The sequence below is a fragment of the Molossus molossus genome, unplaced genomic scaffold, assembly GCF_014108415.1.
Source record: "Molossus molossus isolate mMolMol1 unplaced genomic scaffold, mMolMol1.p scaffold_m16_p_4, whole genome shotgun sequence".
NCBI lineage: Eukaryota > Metazoa > Chordata > Mammalia > Chiroptera > Molossidae > Molossus > Molossus molossus.
The window spans coordinates 41724634-41743267 of record NW_023425377.1 but is presented as its reverse complement, the minus strand read 5'-3'; the positions used below and the strand labels follow the sequence as shown (position 1 = coordinate 41743267).

Below are 18634 nucleotides of genomic sequence, written 5' to 3'. Positions count from 1 at the left end.
CGTGGGTCCTCCCCAGGCCCAGTAGAGGGAGCCACAAACAGCAGAACACCAACACTCACAGGAAAAATTTGGCAGGCTCCAAAACCCACTGAGATAGCCAAAATGGTGAAACAAGGGAACAAATCCCAAATGAAAGAACAAGAGACCTCTACCGAAGATGAGATAAATGAAATGCAGTTAAGCAAGTTATCAGAGGTAGAGTTGAGAGCCATGATCTTGAGGAAGCCCAACAGCATGAGTAAGGACCTCAACCCCATGAGTAAAGATACAGAAGCATTGAAAACCAAACAAGTTGAAATGAAGAATGACATAGCAGAAATAAAAAACACACTGGAAGGACTAAACAGCAGAGTAGAGGAAACTGAGTAACAGATTGGTAAATTAGAAGACAGGGTAAAAAAAAAAAAAATCAACCAATCAGAAAACCAAAAGGAAAAAACAATTAAAAAACAGGAAGACAGCTTAAGAGAGCTGTGGGACAACTGGAAATGTAATAATATTCACATCATAGAAGTCCCCAAAGAAGAAAATGAGCAAGGGTTAGAAAATATATTCGAAGAAATAGTGACAGAAAACTTTCCTAATTTGGTGAAGGAAAAATTCATTCAAGCTCAAGAAGCACAGAGAGCCCCAAGTAAGAAGAACCCAAACAGGCCCACACCAAGACACATAGAAATTAAAATGCCAAAAATTAAAGACTAATAGAGAATCCTAAAGGCAGCAAGAGATAAGCAACAGGTTACCTACAAAAGAACCCCCATATGGCTATCAGCTGATTTCTCACAAGAAACACTACAGGCCAGAAGAGAATGGCGTGAAGTAATCAAGGTTATGAAAAACATGGATCTGAAATGAATCCAAGCCTACTCTATCCAGCAAGGCTATCATTCAAAATAGGTCAAATAAAGAGCTTCCCAGACAAAAAAAAAAGGCTAAGGGAATACATTGGCACCAAACCAGCACTGCAAGAAATGTTCAAAGAACTGCTGTCCTTTTAAAAGATATCTACAGAGAATTACACCCCAAAACTAATTAGAAGAAATAGGAATAAAAATATAGCCACACTGAACAAAAATGGCAAAAAATAAGTATATATCAATAATCACCTTAAATGTAAATGGATTGAATGCTCTGATCAAAAGACACAGAGTAGCTGATTGGATAAGAAAACATGACTCATATATATATATGTCATTTACAAGAGACCCACCTCACAACAAAAGACTCACATTGGTTGAAAGTGAAAGGATGAAAAAAAATCTTCCAAGCAAACAGAAAGGAAAAAAAGTTGGGGTAGCAATACTAATATCTGATAAAATAGATTTCAAAATGAAGGCCATAAATAGAGACAAAAAAAGGTCACTACATAATATTGAAAGGATCTATCCAACAGGAAGATATAACCTTAGTGAACATATATGCACACAATATAGGAGCACCAAAATATATTTAAAATCTTTTGGAGGACTTCAAAGGAGAAATCAACAGCAATATAATCAAAGCAGGGGACTTCAACACCCCGCTGACATCACTGGATTGATCTTCTAGACAAAAAGTTAGCAAGGAAACAGAGACTCTAAATGAAGCACTAGACCAAACGGATTTAAAAGATATCTACAGAGAATTACACCCCAAAACTACAGAATTCACATTCTGCTCAAATGCATATGGAACATTCTCAAAGACAGACCACACATTAGGACACAAACGAAGTCTCTACAAGTTCAAGAAGACTGAAATCATGTCAAGTATCTTAGATCATAATGGCATGAAACTAGAAATCAATTGCAACAGGAACATGCAGAGACATTAGAACACATGGAGGCTAAATAGCATGTTATTAAACAATGAATGGGTTACCCAGGAGATCAAGGAAGAGATTAAAAACTTCCTGGAAACCAATGAAAATGAACACATAACACCACAAAATCTATGGGATGTGGCAAAAGCAGTTCTGAGAAGGGATGTTCATAACACTACAGGGCCTACTTCAAGAAACAAGAAAAATTTCTAATAGACTATCTAACCTCATAACTTAAAGAACTAGAAAGCAAACAAAAAGAAAACCCCAGAGCAAGTGGAAGGAAATAGTAGAGATCAGACCAGAAATAAATGACATAGAGACCAAAAAAACAATTCAAAGGATCAATGAAACAAAGAGCTGGTTTTTCGGAAAGATAAACAAGATTGATGGACCCTTAGCTATACTCACCAAGAAACAAAGAGAGAGAACCCAAATACACAAAATCAGAAATGAAAGAGGAAAAGTAACAACGAACACCACAGAAATACCAAGGATCGTTAACAAATACTATGAACAATTGTATGGCAACAAATTCGACAATCTAAGCAAAACACACAGTCTCCCAAAACTAGACTGGGAAGAGAGAGAAAACTCGAACAGACCAATAACAACTAAGGAAATTGAAGAGGTAATCAAGACTCTCCCAGCAAACAAAAGCCCAGGCCTGGACAGTTTCACGAAGGAGTTTTACTGAACATTCAAAGAACTAACACCCACTCTCCTCAAACTATTTTTAAAAATTCAAGAAGAAGGAAGACTTCCAAACTCGTTTTATGAGGCCAACATAATTCTAGTTCCAAAACCAGAAAAAGACACTACAAAGAAAGAAAACTACAGGCCAATATCCCTGATGAACATAAATGCCAAAATCCTTAACAAAATACTAGCAAATCGGATCCAGCAATACACCAAAAAAAGTATTCACCGTGACCAAGTGGGATTCATCCCAGGGATGCAAGGATGGTACAATATTCACAAGTCAATAAATGTGATACACCACATAAACAAAATAAAAGATAAAAACCACATGATCATATCAATAGATGCTGAAAAAGCATTTGACAAAATCCAGCACCCATTTCTGATAAAAACGCTCAGCAATGTGGGAATAGAGGGATCATATCTCGACATAATAAAGGCCATATATAAAACACCTACAGCCAACATCACACTCAATGGGCAAAAACTAAAAGCATTTCCCTTAAGAACAGGAACAAGACAGGGATGCCCACTTTTGTCACTCTTATTTAACATTGTACTGGAAGTCTCAGCCACAGCAATCAGACAGGAAGAAAAAATAAAAGGGATCCAAATTGGAAAGGAGGGAGTGAAACTGTCATTATTTGCAGATGACATGATATTATACATAGAAAACCCTAAAGACTCCATCAAAAATCTACTAGACTTAATAAATGAATTTGGCAAAGTAGCAGGATACAAATTAGTGTCAAGAAATCGATGGCATTCTTATACACCAATGATGAACTCACAGAAAGAGAAACTAAAAAAAAATCTTGAAGGATAAAGTAAGTGCGATCACAATACCGAATATCAGCATAGGGAATATAGTCAATAATATTGTGATAACTATGTATAGTGTCAGTTGGGTACTGAAAATCTCAGAAGAAGGAGGAGAACTGTGTAAAATATATAATTGTCTAAGCACTATGCTGTACACCGGAAACCAATATAAAATAATACTGAAAGTAAACTGTAATTGGAAAAAAAAAGTAAAGCCTATTGAAAGATAATAAATGAAAAATTAAAGAAAATGCAAGGATTTGTGACTTCATATTAAATTTTTCTATTTTTTAAAAAATAAAGTTATAAATTGTTTCCAAAAATATAAAAACAATTGAGCCTTGATTTTACTTTCTCGGACATAGAGATATTTGGGATGGTTTCCCTTTTAGATCCTCATAAGGTACCCTAAGATGAGTATCTCTGAGCAGATACCTTTCTTTTTCTTTAGGATTAATTCCATGGAATGTATTTTCCAAACTAGAATTACCAGGTAAAAGGGTAAGAATCATTTTATAGCTATGTGATATCAAATCATACTGCAGCAATGTTTTTCAATTTAGATGGGGAGAGAACATGTAATTTGCAATATAAGTAAAGCATGCTATTTATGATTATAATTTTTCTGTATTTCTGGTTATGAAAACCAAGCAATGCAACAGACATGCTGTTAAATGTGACCTATGTTGGATTTTACAATCCCTAGGAGAGAAGAGCTTGCAGCAACCAAATAGACTCAATGCTCCAACCACTGACACGTCACATAATGGAAATAAAATAAAGAACATTTCTGTAGCTTTCATTTTTGTCAAATATTTATTTTGGAATTAAAAAATTAGATTTTTATGTTTTTCAAGTGGTTATGGAAAATGTATCCTATAAATATGCCTGCATATATACGTAAGAATATTTATTGCAGTATTGCTCATAACAGCAAGACTGAAAACAACCCAAAAGTCCATCAATAAAAGATTGGGTAAATAAATTATGAAGATCCATCCAATGATATACAACATCATTCTTTAAAATGCCACATATGTACTAGTATGTATTAAAGTGAAATGTTCTCTAAGATAATATTAAGTGAATAAAGCATGCAATTATCTGACTCATAAAGAGGATAAGCACTCTCTAAAAACACACCTGTGGTGCCCAGCCAGTGTTGCGCAGTGGTTGAGCATCGACCCGTGCACCAAGAGGTCACCAATTCGATTCCCGGTCAGGGCACATGCCCAGGTTGTGGGCCCAATCCCCAGTGGGGGGCATGCAGGAGGCAGCCACTTGATGTTCTCTCTCATCTATGTTTCTATCTCTCTCTCCCTCTCCCTTCCTCTCTCTTTAAAAATGAAGAAAAAATAATAAAAATAAAAACACACATGTGGGTACACAGACTACATCAGAAAGGGCACATTAGAAACTAACAGAAGTTGCCAGCAGGAATGGGAACTAGATGACTGAGACACAGCTTTTATTATCCCATCTTCTCCCTCTGCTATTTCCCTCTTGATAGTTATTTTACCATATTTCAGTATGATAAAGTTTATATTTTTATGTTGGAACCTTTGTGACTGAGATACAAAGGTAGTGTTTTCAATGAATACTTTTGTGTCTTTTGAATTTTATACTATGTGTATGGATTACCTGTTCAAAAAAATAATTTTTAAAGAAAAGGAATTTGGTCTAAAGGCTGAAAACATTGCTCTACAAAAATATTAACCAATTTACAAGGATGCCCCAATGTAAATATACTGGAATAATTTAAATTTGCATTTTAGTTGCTAGGCAGACTGTTTATTTGTTTATGAGATGACTGACTTATTTTCTTAAGTATCACCTGTACAAAATGGAGCTAAACCAGCCGGCGTGGCTCAGTGGACTGAGGGTCATCTCACCACTGAGAGGTTCCAGTTTAATCCTGGTCAGGGCACATGCCTGAGTTTCAGGCTCAATCCCCAGTAGGGGGCATGCAGGAGGCAGCTGATGAATGTTTTTCTCTCATTCATGTTTCCATCTCTCTCTCCCTCTCTCTCTCTCTCTAAAAATCAATGAAAATATATATACAAAAAAAAAAAAACTGTAACAAAATGGAGCTAAGTTTATATGTATTGATTTTTCATCTATTTAGAATAGCAGCTTTTATTGTCCTATCTTCCCCCTCTGCTATTTCCCTGATAGTTATATTACCATATTTCAATATGATAAAGTTTATATTTTTATGTTGAAATTTTTGTACTAAATGTTTAATTCTTGGACTCAATCTATTTATTAAGAGTATTTTCACCCTGGCTGGTATGGCACAGTGGCTAGAGTGTCGGCCCTCCTACTGAAGGGTCATGGATTCGATTCCAGGTCAAGAGTACATACCTGGGTTGCAGGTTCGCTCCCCACTGGGGCCCAAATGGGAGGCAACCAATCGATGTATCTCTCTCACATCGATGTTTCTCTCTTTCTCTCTCTCTCTATCTCTCCCTCCCTCTATTCCCTTCCCCTCTCTCTAAAAAAAATCAATGGGAAAAATATCCTCTGGTGAGAATTAACCAAAAATAAATAAATAAATAAAATTTCTTCTCTGCTATCTTGGGTTTTCAAATCCCTTTATCTTTGTTTCATTTTATTTCTCTCATTAGAATGTTTTTAGTTCTCCTTGAACAAATCTCACATACCAAGTTAAACTAATTTTTGGGTAGTTAATGAGAGGTTTTAGTCACTACTATAAATGGAATTTTATGTTAAAATATTTTTAAATTAAATAAGCAGTACATGAAAATATTCCTGGTATAAAAAAGTTAAAGACACATTAAAAACAAACAAACAAAAACAATGAAAGCTTCCAACATCCTTTTCCCCCAATCTTACTTCCCCTTTCCTAAAAGTAACCATTATTTTTTTTCTTGGAATCCTCACCCGAGGATATTCTTACATTTATCTTCAGACAGAGTGGGAGGGGGAGGGAGAGAGAGAGAAACATCTACATGAGAAAGACATCCATTGGTTGCCACCCGCAACCTAGGTATATGCCCTTTGTCAGAATCAAACCCAGGACTCCCTGGTCTGCAGGCCAAGGCTCTTAACTGCTGAGTCAAACTGACCAGGGCAAAAAAGTAACCACTATTAAACATCCTTTCATTTTGTATTTCACATGCACACATTTGAACACACAGACATACATACAACGTCCAAATGTACAGTTTAATCATTTGGCCTTTTTTTTTTTTTTTTTTTATCCTCACCCGAGGACATTTTTTTTGTTTGTTCAGATAGAGCGGGAGGGAGAGAGAGGAAGAGAGAGAGAGAGAGAAACATCGATGTGAAGGGACACATCGAGTGGCTGCCACCCGCACGACCAACCAGGGCCGGGGACAAACTGCAACCGAGGTATGTACCCTTAGCGGGAACCGAACCCGGGTCTCTCTGTACCACAGGCCGACACTCTAACCACTGAGCCAAACTGGCCAGGGCTCATTTGGCCTTTTTACACATATATTAATGGGATAATGCAGTAACACTATTCTGTAATTTGCTTTCTTTTCACCTAATAACATATCTTGAAAATATTCCAGGTCTCACCTGGCTCAGTGGATTGAGCATCATCCCATAGACTGAGAGGTCCCGGTTTAATTCCTAGTCAGGGCACATGCCGGGGTTGCAGGCTCAATCCCCAGTAGGGAGCATACAGGAGGCAGCAGATGGATGTATCACTCTCAAACTGATGTTTCTATCTCTCTCTCCAAAAAAATCAATTAAAAGAAAAAAAGAATGAAAATATTCCAGGTCTCTACACGTAGATTAAATTCTTTGTTGTTTTTTAAGAGCTTCATTATAGTCTATAGTATTTTTGTACCATGATTTATATAACCAATATTTTGTTTATAGTTATTTAGTTGTGTCAAACTTTATTACAAATAATGTTTCAATAAAGCATTTTTTTTTCTTTATTGATTTTAGAGAGAGAGGAAAGGAGAGGTAGATAGAAACATCGATGAGAGAGAACATCGACTGGCTGCCTCCTGCATGCCCCCAACTGGGGTTCGGGCTCACAACCTGGGCATGTGCCCTGACCAGGAATCGAACTGGTGACCTTTAAGTCCATGGGTCGACGCCCAAACACTAAACCACACCAGCCAGGCACAATAAAGCATTTTTTACATTTATAAATATTTTATAGAATACCTATCTAGAATTAGAAACACTGGGTCAAAAGGAATACATTTAAAAAATTTCAACAGATACAGTACTGCTATACTACCCTTCAAAAAAGCTGTACTATTTTATAATCCTATCACCAGTGCAGCCTCACCAACCTGTACATCCTCTCATTTAAACCGAAGGGTAAGCCCTGGCCAGTTTGGCTCAGCGGTTAGAGCGTCGGCCTGCGGTCCGGAGAGACCCGGGTTCGGTTCCCGCTAAGGGCATGTACTTCGGTTGCAGTTTGTCCCCGGCCCTGGTTGGTCGTGCGGGTGGCAGCCACTCGATGTGTCCCTTCACGTCAATGTTTCTCTCTCTCTCTCTCCCTTCCTCTCTCTCCCTCCCATTCTATCTGTACAAAAAATGGAAAAATATCCTCGGGTGAGGATTAAAATAAAATAAAATAAAAAAAAAATAAACCGAAGGGTAAGACATCTCCTACTGTTGTTGCAATATGCATTTTCTTAATTTTTTGTGAAGTTGAACATCCTTTCACATGTTTATTGCTGTGGATAGTTCTATGAATAACATATTTGTACATATCTTTTGCTTATTTTCCTGTTAAAATTTGGTCTTCTATTACTTGTTTTTTAAGAATACAATTGATTTTTTATTTTTAATTTTTTAAATAATTTTTCTTTATTGATTTTAGAGAGAGGAAGGGAGAAAGATAAAGACATCGATGAGAGAGAACATCGACTGGCCACCTCCTGCATTCCCCCACTGGGGATCGGGCCCACAAGCTGGGCATGTGCCCTGACTGGGAATTGAACTGGCGACCTCCTGGTACATGGGTTGACACTCAACCACAGAGCCACATCAACTGGGCTGCAATTGATTTTTTAAAATATTTTGTTTAATTTCCTTGAATATGTCTTATTTTTAGTGCAGTTTAAAAACTTTGAAAAAAAAAGTTTACTTCCTATGTTATCTTTCACCTTTAATCTCTAATTGCTATTAGCAACATCACTAGTACTAGGCCTGGGACATCTGTGTTTGAAATATTGCTGATGTTCTTTTTAAAAAATCTTTATTGTTGAAAGTACTACAGATGTTCCCCCTTCCCCCATCCATTGACCCTCTCCTCCTTGCTCCCACCCACCTCCTGCCTTCCCCACACCATTTGAAGTTCTTTATTATTTAGACAAAACCTGAAACAATTACTAAAAAAATATGGCACTTTAATTTTGTTTTGCTTTTCTTTTATTGTCAATAAGAAAAAGGGAGTATAGTGCCTGGTTATGCTGATTCATGGCTAGGTTAAAATACTCACTCTGCCACTTATTAAGTATATACAACCTTGGACAGTTATTTAAATTAAATTTTGGTTTCCTCAATCATACAATAGGAATTTAATGCCATCATAGTCTATTGTGAAGATTAAAAGAGATTATTCTTATAAAGCACTTAGCACAAGCACTTGTCACATAGTAAATGCTCAATAAACGTTACCAAATATTATTATAGCTAACAAAAAACAGCTATATAAGTTTCAAAGATACAGCACTACTACCAAGAAACAAAATTTTGGTCAGCACAGAAAGCAATCTGTAATACCTTTCATTCATATACACTCTCTACCTAGTAAATAATCAAAGAAAAAGGGTTTTTAAGAAACTTAAAAATCTAATCTTTGTGGGACAAAATGCCACACCAGTTTTGCTTCTAAACCAGTCTACTCAACACATAATGTTTAATCACAATTATGTATTACACTTACGATTTTTGTGGCCTAGTGTCATAATTCTATCCATATCATCAGCATTATTTACCACATAAGCTGATAAATCTTTGATATAAACTCCCACATCAGGTCTTTCTTTAACCTAAAAAAAAAAACATAAGACTTTACACAAATATCCATAATTCTTCCACAGTTATTCATTGATGATCTATGTTATTTATTGAACATCTACTACATATAAATAATATGTAAATAAATGTGTTATTTATTGAACACAATTATTTATTAAACATCTACTTAGACTGCTAGATACTGAGTGTACAGTGATGAACAAGGTAGACATAGTCTCTACACTTGTGGAAGTGAAAATCTACAGAGAGAACATAGAAATGAATAATTACACACAAAAATTATTTTACTTCAATTGAGATAATTTTATGACTTAAAAAAATATAAGACAATATACGAATACATTATAGAGACTTAAGCTAGTGAAGCAGGGAAAGGATGTTTCCCCAAGATGAGGTTTAACTAAGATTTAAAGAAAAAGGAAGTAGCCAACCTAGGTTGAGGCAGGAGGAAAAGAGTAAGTGTCAGGATCCTAAATATGAAAAACTAGGTACTTAGAAAAAAATAAACAAAGCCATGGTGGCTGGAAAGAGTAGGAAGCTGGACTGGGGGGTGGGGTGTAGAATATCTGGCTATAGAGTAGGCATAGATAAGATTAAATAACAATTTGAAGCTGCTAGAGAATTTCAAACAGTTGAGTGAAATACTGAGATCTACGGCATCCATGCAAAAATATTACCTTTCTGTGAGCAACATTACAAGAAATTTATTCAAATTTGAAGAATATATTTAGGAAAGAGCTATATAAAATACAGATAATGTTAAAAATACAAAATTCACTTTGGAAGACCCAGAAGTCACCTCCCAGTCAGGGCACATGCCCAGAAGTCACCTCAACACAAAATAGTAAAATTGAGACAGAGGCCAGTGGCTGACAGTGGGGAGAGTCATTCCATAGGTGGTATTAAGACCACATAGATAAAAAAAAAGTTTAAAAAACAACCTCAAAGTCAAAAGTCATAAGGGCAGCCCTGCCCTGTGTGGTTCAGTTGGTTGAAGCACCGTCCCGTGCACCAGAAGGTCTCTAGGTTGTGAGTCTTATCCCTGGTCAGGGTGTATGCGAGAGGCAACTGATGAATGTTTCTCTCACATCAATGTTTCTCTTTCTCTCTCTCCCTTCTTCCTTCTCTAAAATTAATAATAATTTTTTTTAAAAGTCATAAGGACAGACACTCCAAATTATAGGTGTAGATTTTAGATCTAGTTGGGGCTTTGGGGATTTTTTGGTCTCTTCTATAACAATTTATAAAATATATTTATACATTAGGAAAAATTACCCTTTTGCTGCAATGGGATACAAATGAAGCCCTAATTTTATTAGTAGTAAAGAAGTGCGTTTCTATAAACCAGTGGATTTCAAACTGTGAAAAGCTTTGGAGCAGCAAGTTCAACTGGTGTGGTGCAAAAAATTTTAAAACATGCAGTTCATGACTATTTAGTCAGGGGCACTGACCTCTTTTCCTTTAGATCAGCGGTTCTCAACCTGTGGGTCACGACCCCTTTGGGTGTAGAACGACCCTTTCACAGGGGTCGCCTAAGACCATCAGAAAACACATATTTCCGATGGCGATTCATAACAATAGCAAAATTACAGTTATGAAGTAGCAACAAAAATAATTTTATGGTTGGGGGTCACCACAACATGAGGAACTGTATTAAAGGGTTGCAGCATTAGGAAGGTTGAGAATCACTGCTTTAGATGGTCAGATAAGAAAATAACAGCCAACATAATAATAGCCGTTGGTGTGAACGAATCAAAATTATATCTATTTTTTGTCTGATTGGCAAATAATATATTTTTTGGTGTGTCATAGAATTTTAGGAATTAGTTTATGTGCCATGAGATGAAAAAGGTTGAAAATCACTGTCTTAGAGAATTGGTGGTGGCACTGAGGGGTCACAATGGGAGTCTGGGGGTCTTCAAGCTCAGACAAGTTCTAAAGTGAGCTTCACTTTCATGTATTTTACACATTGTATGACAACATAAGGTTTGGTTTGATGGAAGTGTTTAAATGCTTTAAACCTTTTTAAAGGTTTAAAAATAACTGGTTTATTTCAATGCTTCTCAGAAACTGTATGGTAAAGAATAATTTATGTACTTCTATTCTGGCAAACTGATATTTCTGAAAATTACAAAAATCATGCACTTGGATGCCATAGCAAATTCCAATTTCTATAAAAGCTTTCAAGCATTACTCTCACTTTCTGTGCTCATCGTATTTCAGACTGAAAACAAGCATTCTTCAAAATGACATCAGTCTGCAAAGTTTAAGGTTGTTTTAAAACATGTATGATCTTGCCCGGCTGGTGTGGCTCAGTGGTTGAGCATTGACCCATGCACCAAGAGGTCGCCAGTTCGATTCCCAGTCAGGGCACATGCCCAGGTTGTGGGCTGTATCCCCAGTCGGGGGGCATGCAGGAGGCAGCCAGTTGATGTTCTCTCATCGATGTCTCTCCCTCTCCCTTTTTCTCTCTCTAAAATCAATAAAGAAAAAAAAATTAAAAAAATAAAAATAAAATACATATGATCTTAACTCAAAATTCAAGTAAGGGTAGATAAACTGATTAGATATGAAAGATAAAGAAATCAAATATGATTCCAAATTTATGACAGTTAAAATTGGGTAGTAATACTATCAAAGAATGTTTTCTCATAAAAACATAGAAGTTGAATTTCTATAACAAATATAGTTTATAACACTAAAAGAATAAATCTCAATGGGGCAGTTACTCCCCTGCTCTGAATGTTTTAGAAATTTATGGAAGAGTTTCTGGTTCACTTGAGGACACTATGTATTAGTATTCAGATAGGGGCCAGGGATACTAAGCATCCTGCAATGGGTGGGATGGTCTTAATCAATGGAGAATTGTCACACATAATTTTGAATGTCCTACAAGTAAAGTCCTACGGGTGAAAAAACTTTATTTACCTAAGTCTAGACCCTAACTCTATTTTACATATAAAAACAAAGGGCTTTTCCATGGTAATAATATAGGAATGCAGGAAAATTGAGAAAAGAATTATGTACTTTGTTTTGCTCAGAACTCTACCAAGAGCTAGTCTTGTTTTAAAAGACCATGTCATAGCCCTGGCCGGTTTGGCTCAGCGCTTAGAGCGTCAGCCTGCGGTCCTGAGAGACCTGGGTTCGGTTCCCGCTACGGGCATGTACCTCGGTTGCAGTTTGTCCCTGGCCCTGGTTGGGTTGTGAGGGTGGCAACCACTCGATGTGTCCCTTTCATGTTGATGTTTCTCTCTCTCTCTCTCCCACTCTATCTGAACAAAATATCAAAAAAAAAAAAACAAACATTTAAAAGACCATGTCATAGACAGTAACACCAATCAAGGTGTTACCAATTCAACATACCTATAACAGTCTGCATTTGTAGCTGTTGCAGTCATGATGATTATATATGCCTCTGACTTCTTCATTATGTCAGAGTGTTGTCACCTCACCTCTAAGCATTTTATATATTGAAGTATTAACATTTTACTTATTTATTTTTTGTTTTATTTTTATTTTTTTTAATCCTCACCTGAGGATATTTTTCTATTTATCTTCAGGTAGAGAGAGAGGGAGAGACAGAGAGAGAGAAACAACAAGGTGAGAGGGATACATCGACTGATTGCCTCCCGCATGACCCCGACCAGGGCTGGGGACAAACTGCAACCAAGGTATGTGTCCTTGGCTGGAATCAAACCCGGGACTCATTGGTCTGCAGGCCGACGCTCTAACCACTGAGCAAAACTGGCCAGCGCCTAACATTTTATTTTTTAAGTCTTTTTATTCTCCTTTATATTACTATTGGACAATATGTTGATTATTTTTTAAATGATGTGCCTAGGTATATTTTATCAGCTATGAATTTTATTTCAGGATAGTCAGAGAAGCACTCCAAAATATTCTTATGAAAAAAGGGTTATTGGGTCTAATATGGTTCAAAACCACTGACAAAACTGTTGCTGAGAATAAATCTATTTCATAATTATTGGTACAAAAATGAAAATGTTCTTTCCAAATGATTTTTATAGTTTGAGTCATAAAACAATAAACTTTTAAAAGTAACTTTGCAGCCCTGGCCGGTTTGGCTGAGCGGTTAGAGCGTCCGCCTGCGGTCCGGAGAGGCCCGGGTTCGGTTCCCGCTAAGGGCATGTACCTCGGTTGCAGTTTGTCCCCGGCCCTGGTTGGTCGTGCGGGTGGCAGCCACTCGATGTGTCCCTTTCACATCGATGTTTCCCTCTCTCTCTCTTCCTCTCTCTCCCTCCCACTCTGTCTGTACAAAAAATGGAAAAATGTCCTCGGATGAGGATTAAAAATAAAAATAAAAAAAATAAAAAAATAAAAGTAACTTTGCAGGCCAGAAAGAAGTGGCAAGAGATATTCAAGGTGATGAAAAGCAATGACCAATACAACCAAGATTACTCTATCCTGCAAAGCTATCATTTAGAATCAATGGACATATCAACAGTTTCCCAGACAAGAAAAAGCTAAAGGAATACATCACCACCAAACCAGTATTGTATGAAATGTTGAAGGGTCTTCTTGAAGATGAAGAAGAACAAAAATATTAACAATAAAATGGCAATTAATACATATCTATCAATAACTGAATCTACAAACAAAATGAGCAAGCAGAACAGAAGCAGACCCATAGAAAGAGAGAACTTTTTGTTGCCTGCCAGATGGGTGAGGACTGGGGAGATGGGTGAAACAGATGAAGGAATTAAGAAGTACAAATTGGTTGTTTGACTGATGAACCTCACAGGGAACAGGGGAGGGAGGGGGGGATGAGATAAAACAAAGAATTTCTATGCATATATGCATAACCAATGGACACCAACAATAGTGTGGGGAAGGCAGGAGGGGGGCGGGATTGGGGAGGAGGGGGTCAATGGGGAAAAAAGGGAGAAACATCTGTGATGCATTCAACAATAAAGGTGAGTTAAAAAAAATTTTTTTTTAAAAGGAAAAAAATGATAATAAAAATGGGCAAAGGATCTGAACACATTTCTCCAAAGAAAGTATACAAATGGCCAATAAGCATGTGCAAGATGCCCAACACATCATTAGCCATCAGAGAAATTGAAATGAAGCCCACAATTAGATACCATGTTATACCAACTACAGTGGCTATAATAAGACAAAAAATAGCATGTGTTAATGAGGATGTGGAGAAATTGGAAACCTCATACATTGCTGATGGGAATGTAAATGATACAGCCATGGGTAAAACAGCCTGGCAGTCCCACAAATGGTTAAATTGCATTACCACGTGATTAGCAATTACACTGATTAGTATAACCAAGAGAACTGAAAATATTTGTTCACATAAAACTTTGAACAAGAATGTTTATAACAACATTCTTTGTAATAGACAAAAAGTAGAAACCACCCAAAATGTTCAACTGATGAAGAAATCAATAAAATGTGGTGTATCCAGCCCTGGCCGGTTTGGCTCAGCGGTTGGAGCATCGGCCTGCGGTACAGAGAGACCCGGGTTTGGTTCCCGCTAAGGGCACGTACCTCGGTTGCAGTTTGTCCCCGGCCCTGGTTGGTCGTGCGGGTGGCAGCCACTCGATGTGTCCCTTCACGTCGATGTTTCTCTCTCTCTCTCTTCCTCTCTCCCTCCCGCTCTATCTGAACAAAAAATGGAAAAATGTCCTCGGGTGAGGATAAAAAAAAAAAAGTGATGTATCCATACAATAGATTATTATTCAGCAACAAAAAGAATGAAGTACTGCCCTGGCTGGTTTGCTAAGTGGTTAGAGCATTGGCCCTCGGACCAAAGAGTCCTGGGTTCAGTTCCAGCCAAGGGGACGTACCTCGGTTGCGGTTCGTCCCCAGACCCAGTTGGGGTTGTGCAGGTGGCAGCCAATCGATGTGTTTCTCTCACATCGATGTTTCTCTTTCTCTCTCTACCTCCCACTCTGTCTGAAGATAAATGTAAAAATATCCTTGGGTGAGAATTAAAAAAAATAAAAAATAAAAATGAAGTACTGACACCTGCTACAACATGGACGAACCATAAAAAAATTATGCTAGCCCTGGCCGGTTTGGCTCAGCAGTTGGAGCATTGGCCTGCGGACCAGAGAGTCCTGGGTTCGGTTCCCACTAGAGGCACATACCAAAAGGAAAAAAAAAAAATTATGCTAGTCACAAAGGACCACATGTTGTATTATTCCTTTGTATAACATATCCAAAATAGGCAAATCTATAGAGACAGAGTGTAGATTAATCATTGACTAGTACTGGGGAGAACGGGGTGAGAGGGTGACAGCTAAAGGGTATGGGATTTCTTTTTGGGGTAATGACAATGTTCTAGAATTAGATAGTAGTGAAGGTTGCATAACTTTGTGAATATACTAAGAACCACTGCCCTGGCTGGTTTGGCTCAGCAGTTAGAGTATTAGCCCGTGGACCAAAGTCTCGGGTTCAGTTCCAGTCAAGGGCACATATGTTGGTTGCAGTTCAGTCCCTGGCCCTTGTCGGGATTGTGTGGGAGGCAACCAATCGATGTGTCTCTCTCACATCAATGTTTCTCTCTCCCACTCTATCTGAAGATATATGGAAAAATATCGTCGAGTGAGGATTAAAAAAAAGAACCACTAAATTGTACACTTTAATGGGGTAATTATGGTATGTAAATTATTTGTCAATTTAAAAAATAATGAACGTGAATCAGCTCAACTTGTTAGTTAACAACATAACGTGCCAATTCACAACTTTTTTGTTGTTGTTGCTTTTTTTATCCTCACCTGAGGACATTTTTTTTCCCATTTTTTTGTTCAGATAGAGTGGGAGGGAGGGAGAGGAAGAGAGAAAGAGAAACATCAACACGAAAGGGACACATCGAGTGGCTGCCACTGGCACGACCCAACAGGGCCGGGGACAAACTGCAACTGAGGTACGTGCCCTTAGTGTGAACTGAACCCCAGTTCCTCTGGACCACAGGCCGATGCTCTAACCACTGGGCAAAACCAGCCAGGGCAAGAGTTAGATCTTGATTCTCTGTGTCCTTCACCACTGGCCCTGAAGGGCATGTGTTTATGTGTAGCGGTGTGGTGCTGTGTCTCAGACTGTGTGTAATAATTCCCAAAGCTACTGAAGCTCTCTCTCTCTCTCTCCCCCTCCTCTCCTCTCTCCCTCTCTTCCTTCCCTCCCACTTTATTTTAATTAATTAATAATTAATTTTTTATCCTCATCCAAGGACATTTTTCAATTTTTTGTTCAGATAGAGTGGGAGGGAGAGAGAGAGAGAAACATCGACATGAAAGGGACACATCGAGTGGCTGCCTCCCGCAGAGCCCAACCAGGGCCAGGGACAAACTGCAACCGAGGTACGTGCCCTCAGCAAGAACCGAACCTGGGTCTCTCTGGACTGCAGGCCGACGCTCTAACTGCTGAGCCAAACCGGCCAGAGCCAAACTTTGTGATTACCTGATATTTATGCATATAATCTCATTTGCCCTTTAAACCTATATTTTTGATACTTTAAAAATTTCTGACTTAAAATAAATTCTGGGGTATTCTTGGAAAGTCATAGTAGAGAGTAAAAACTTACAATTGCATAACAATCTCTGTGTGAATGTTCACAGTTGCTTTATTTATAATAACTAAAAACTGTAAACAGCCTAGATGTCCTTCAACAGGTGAATGGTTAAACAAACTAAAGTACATATATATATATATATATATATATATCATGCAATATTACTTAGCAATAAAAAGGAATGAACTATCAATGCATTCAACAACTTAAATGAATCTTCAAAAGTTATACTAAGTTAAAAAAGCCAAACCCAAAAGGTTATATATTGTATGGTCATATTTACATAACATTCTTAACATGCCAAATTTTAGAACTGGGAAGCATATCAGGAGTTGTCAGAGGTTAGGGAAGGGGACAGAAGGAGACCTCTGGATGTTATAAAAGGGCAACAACATAGGGTTTCCTTGTGATGGAACTATGTTAGTACCAATCTACATATGTGATAAAATAGTACAGAACACAAAAGAGTACAAGAGAAACTGAGAGCATTTGAATAAGATCTATAGATTGTATCAATGTCAACATCATGGTTGTGATACTGTACTGTAACTTAGCATTTATTTGTATTTACATAGAAACATTAAAAGATACTGACAGTGATTATCTCTAGGGCAGAAACAAGACTTTGATGCATGAAATTTTACGTTTATCTTTTTGAACCATGTGATCAATTACCTGGTTAAAAAAATAAGTAACCAGGTAATCTTCTTTTACAAAAGAGTAAAAGTATCTTTTGTACAAAAAAGACCTTAGTTTAATAAACATTCTTTTGTTTTGGAAAGTACTCCAATTTCAATTATCCTTACCTCTAATCTCTGTGTTTGGTCCTTGCCCAAAAGGTCACGAACTTCTTCATTATATATTTCCAAATAAGACACACGAACCAAAAATCTATAAGTAAAACACAATTTTAAAAACATAAAACAGTGAAATATTTATACGAACAGTTCTAAAATATGTTTATAAAATTTGTACCTATATGCCTTTCTTATGTTTGTACTACAAAATATTAGAAAATAAAAGAATTCGTTTACCTTGTATCACCCTCTGCTTTTGCAATATGACCAAATATGTGAGCAAATGAATTTGGAATGATTCCTCTAAGTTCAGGAACAGCTCGAACACCTTCCATGGTAAAAGTTTTGCCTGTTCCAGTTTGTCCATATGCAAAAATAGTCCCTAAAATGAAGAGAATCAATTTATTTGTAGTCTAATGCTACAGAACAAAAGCTCTTAAAATTAATTCCTTTGACACTGCAGTGCAATTTCTTCCCTGAATTCTAGTACACATTTCACATTTATTATCAACAATTACAATATGTACTCTGTACCACATGAGCAAAGCACTATTAAGGTACTAGTCAATGAGATATTCCTAATTATTAATAAAAAGAACCCCACACCCTAAATGTAAAATCTTACATTTAAAAACATTTCTTGTGCCCTGGATGGTTTGGCTCAGCAGTCAGAGCATTAGCCCACAGACCGAAGGGTTGTAGGTTTGATTCCTGGTCAAGGGAACGTACCTGGTCAAGGGAACGTACCAGTCATGGCCATATGGGAGGCAACCAGATGATGTGTCTCTCTAAAATCAATGTTTCTCTCTCTCTGTCTCCTTCCCTTCTAGTCTATAAATAAATAAAATAAATAAATAAAATAAAAACATTTCTTGTAATGTGTATATTAATTACTTAATGTGGATATTAAATTGGAGATGGTAATATAATTATAGCAAGAGAATACAGGTTCTAGAGCAGAAAGAC

General features: G+C 37.2%; 1 protein-coding gene across 3 annotated transcripts in view; it reads right to left on the bottom strand.

Moving 5' to 3' along the window:
- The window catches only part of KIF3A (kinesin family member 3A), a 75242-nt gene that overhangs the window by 34727 nt on the left and 21881 nt on the right, over window positions 1-18634 (bottom strand). For all 3 annotated transcript variants that reach the window (XM_036240969.1, XM_036240967.1, XM_036240970.1), the window contains exons 3-5: window positions 17906-18050; window positions 17678-17762; window positions 9231-9336 (exon numbers count right to left, since the gene is read on the bottom strand). In XM_036240969.1, the coding sequence (XP_036096862.1) occupies window positions 9231-9336; window positions 17678-17762; window positions 17906-18050 (336 nt within the window). The remainder of the gene's footprint in view (window positions 1-9230; window positions 9337-17677; window positions 17763-17905; window positions 18051-18634) is intronic.